General features: G+C 44.3%; 1 protein-coding gene across 1 annotated transcript; it reads right to left on the bottom strand.

The window, feature by feature from the left end:
* Nucleotides 1-2,314: 2,314 nt before the first annotated feature.
* Nucleotides 2,315-3,268, bottom strand: LOC113913763 (olfactory receptor 6Q1). Its single transcript, XM_027577970.1, has one exon. It carries the CDS (start codon nt 3,266-3,268, stop codon nt 2,315-2,317), a length of 954 nt encoding a protein of 317 aa, XP_027433771.1.
* Between the last annotated feature and the right edge of the window lie 522 nt (nt 3,269-3,790).

Here is a 3,790-nt window from a genome sequence, read left to right as displayed (position 1 = left end):
TTTACATACTTAGGATCCTTTCTAAAAGTATGCCCCCGTGTTTTTACCATTTTAAGTAATTTATCTTCCACAAGCTCAAAATTGTAAGCTTTACCAATACTTCCCATAGCGTTGTTCTTAGAGTCAAAATCCAGAAAGCATTCTGTTCGAATTTGAGTTCTTTCTGGAACCATAAATGAAAATGACATGACCCGGTATGAAGGTTCATTCTATATGTCAACTCCACTGGGCTAAGGGATGCTCGGACGGTCATTAAAATATTATTTTTGCGGTGTGTGCGAGAGTTTTTCTGAAGAGATAGCACTTGAAGAAGTAGACTGAATAAAGAAGATTGCTATCACCAATACAGGTGGGCATCATCTAGTCCATCGAGGGCCTGGATGAACAAAAAGGAGCAAGAAGGGAAAATTTGTTCTCTTGGCTGGTGCTGGGACATCCATCTTCTCTTGCCCTTCGACATTAGAGACCCTGATTCTTGGGCCTTCAATGTCAGACCACAACTTACCCCATATGTTCCCCTTGTTCTCAAACCTTCAGGTCAGACTGAATTACACCACTGATTTTCTTGGTTCTCCAGCTTGCAGATGACAGATCATGGGACTTCTCAGCCTCCATATTGTGTGAGCCAATACCTATAATAAATCTCTCAATCTATCTAAATAAATAGATAGTTATATCATTATCATTATAATGATAGATGATAGATAGATAGATCTTATTGGTTCTGTTTCTCTGGAGAACTCTTATATACCCGGTATGATTTGCTTTGTTTCCCTCAGCCAGAAACCTAAAAGTCAAATGCATTTTGTGTTCAAATCTACTCAGGTCAGGTGTCTGAAGTTCTACTTTTATTTCACTCATATGAATTCTTATTTCTGATTCTGAAAGGTTCTCATCTTTGCACTGTTTATGTATCTTGCCATCATCCAAAAGAATATAAAGCACATATATAATATTCAATAAATTATATATAATTTTCACCAGATGAAATGGTTTTCAAAATGTGTGATTTGTGCCCTCTCTACTAACCATTAAGCAACAGCTAAGACACTGGGTGGGGCAGGGGCGTAGATGCTGTGGGCACCATCATATCATCTGTTGATTCTTGGCCAGGTGAGAAACACCATCACAGAAAATCTGTCCTTCCCCCAACCCAGTCAAGCTCTGCACTTTTCTCTTCCATACACTGTAGTTTCTGGAATGAACATTCAAATGGTGATCGTAAATGTTTTTAAGAGTACAACTATCTAAGTGTAGGGAATGACTTGAATTATAATTGTCTTTTAAGCCTTACTTCAAGTGAGCTGACATTGCCATACAGATCTTCTTAAATGCATTTTCAAAGCACAGTTTGGTAAAGAGGGCAGGTGGGTCTATATTTCAAATAAGGCAATGTAGCTTCGAAGAAAATAAGTACATGGATCACAGTGGAAAATCAGCTGTGGTTCTGAGGACTTTGTGGTGGAACCTGCTGGTTGTCTGCCAAAATTTGTTCTTTCCTTTTTCTCCACAATAATCAAATTGGGGCTGGGTACCTGGCTGCTTAGCTATGGACTATTTTTAGCACCCTGGCAATTAGACATGACTATGGCTAGCTTCTTACCAACAGAGGTGAGTAGAAATGACGGTTTCTACATCTAGTGGAGAAACTTTAAGACATGAGGTTTGCTTCTTCTGTGATCTATCCTCACCCTTCTTGCCCCCTGGGACCCTGTGTTGACCATGTAAATAACAAGAAGGCCCTAGATCGGGGATAGGCAAATGGTCTCTGTCACAACTACTCAACTCGGTCATTGTAGCACAAAAGGAGCCATAGACAACATATATGATGTGACTGTATTTTAGTAAAACTTGATTTATGGACACTGAAATTTTTAACTTTATAATATGATTATGAATCATGAAATATTATTCTACTTTTGATTTGTTTACAATCAAACATTGAAAGTATAAAAACCATTCTTAGCTCACAGGTCATTAAAAACAAGTGCTGAGTTGAATTTGGCCTACCGCCCTTAGTTTGCTAACATCTTAAGAGATGTTGACCCTACAGATGGAAGGAACTTGGGTCTTTGAATGCCTGTTGAGCAGAACCACTCACCAACCTGGAGCACTCACCTTGGACGGGTGCAGGAAAGAGGGAATCTCCCCTCTTTAAGCCGCATTACAGTTAGGTGTCTCTTGTTACAGCAGATTAATATTTTACCTTAACTAATACCTAATCCATAACTCCTGGCTACCCAGGGCACTGCTCTGTCCCACAGCCCTCCTTCTGAAAAGCCAAGACAAGAAAACTAGGTCCTCACTTGCTTCCTCACTGACCTTTCCAAGACCTGAGGGAAAAGGCTCGGCCCAGAGCTCCCTTCACCTCCTTGTTCCGAAGACTGTAGATGAGGGGGTTGAGCATTGGCGTGACAATGGAGTAGAAGACAGACACCACCTTGTTGAAGTTGAAGGAGGAGGCCACTTTTGTCCGGACATACATAAAGAAAAGAGTGCCATAGAAGAGGCTCACCACGGTCAGGTGAGCTGCACAAGTGGAGAAGGCCTTTCTACGCTCAGCGGCCGAACGGATATGCAACAACGTCCAGACGATGTTGCCATAGGACACAGAAATGACCGTAGAGGAGGCCAGGAGCACTGCCAGGGAGACTAGGAAGTCTGTGGTCTCCTTCAGGGTGACATCTGAGCAGGACAAGGCTAGCAGGGGTGAGGCATCACAGAAGAAGTGGTCGATGACATTGGGGCCACAGAATGTCAGCTGGGACATGAGGTAGATGGGCAAAACAGGTGTAAAGAGGCCCACCAGCCAACAAGCAGCTGCCAGACGGACGCAGGTGCCCCACGACACCAAGGCCCCATATCGGAGAGGCATACAAATGGCCACATAGCGGTCATAGGCCATGGCAGCCAGTAGGAAACACTCGGTTGCTCCCAGGAAGGTAAAGATGAAGAGCTGAGACAGGCAGCCAGCATAGGAGATATTCTTGCCGCCACCTACCCCAATAAAACCAGCCAGCATCTTAGGCACTGTCACTGACGTGTACCAAATTTCAAGGCAGGACAAGTGCGTCAGGAAGAAATACATGGGTCTACGTAGCCGATGGTTCAAAGCCACCACCAAGATGATGGCCAAGTTCTCCACCAAGGTGAACAGGTACATGGTGAGGAAGAGTGTAAAGAAGAGGAGGCGTGCTTCATGCACCCCAGCAAAGCCCACCATGACAAACTCTGTTACGTGGGTCCAGTTTTGGGCATATGGCAGCATATGTGGGAGTGGAAGTCAGGACACTCATGGCCTCATAGACGAAGACAACTCCAAGAAAACCAGTGAGGATGGTGCACTAGGACATCTTTCATTTTGGAAGAGGAAAGCAAAGTCCAGTCACTGTCCCTGCCCTCAAAGAATATATAGTCTGTGGAGGAGCTCCAGAAAACAGACAATTTCAGTACAAAATTTAAAGTGCTGGGGGCACCTGGGTGGCTCAGTTGTTAGGCGTCTGCCTTCGGCTCAGGTCATGGTCCCTGGGTCCTGGGATCGAGCCCCGCATCGGGCTCCCTGCTCAGTGGGAAGCCTGCTTCTCCCTCTGCCACTCCCCCTGCTTGTGTTCCCTCTCTCACTGCGTCTCTCTCTGTCAAATAAATAAAATCTTCAAAAAAAATTTTTAAGTGCTGGATATAGATGGTGATATTATGGGAGGAAATAACAGGGAAGCTCCCCCAGTCTGGAGGAATCCAAGAACACTTCCTGGAGGAAGTGTTGTCTCAATCGGAACCTGGAAGATAAGGC

Source organism: Zalophus californianus, chromosome 11 (assembly GCF_009762305.2).
Source record: "Zalophus californianus isolate mZalCal1 chromosome 11, mZalCal1.pri.v2, whole genome shotgun sequence".
Taxonomy (NCBI): Eukaryota; Metazoa; Chordata; class Mammalia; order Carnivora; family Otariidae; genus Zalophus; species Zalophus californianus.
This window is presented reverse-complemented; position numbering and strand designations above follow the sequence as displayed.

Excerpts from the sequence above, each read along its gene's own strand:
- LOC113913763 (XM_027577970.1), bottom strand. The coding sequence starts at position 3,268 with ATGCTGCCATATGCCCAAAACTGGACCCACGTAACAGAGTTTGTCATG.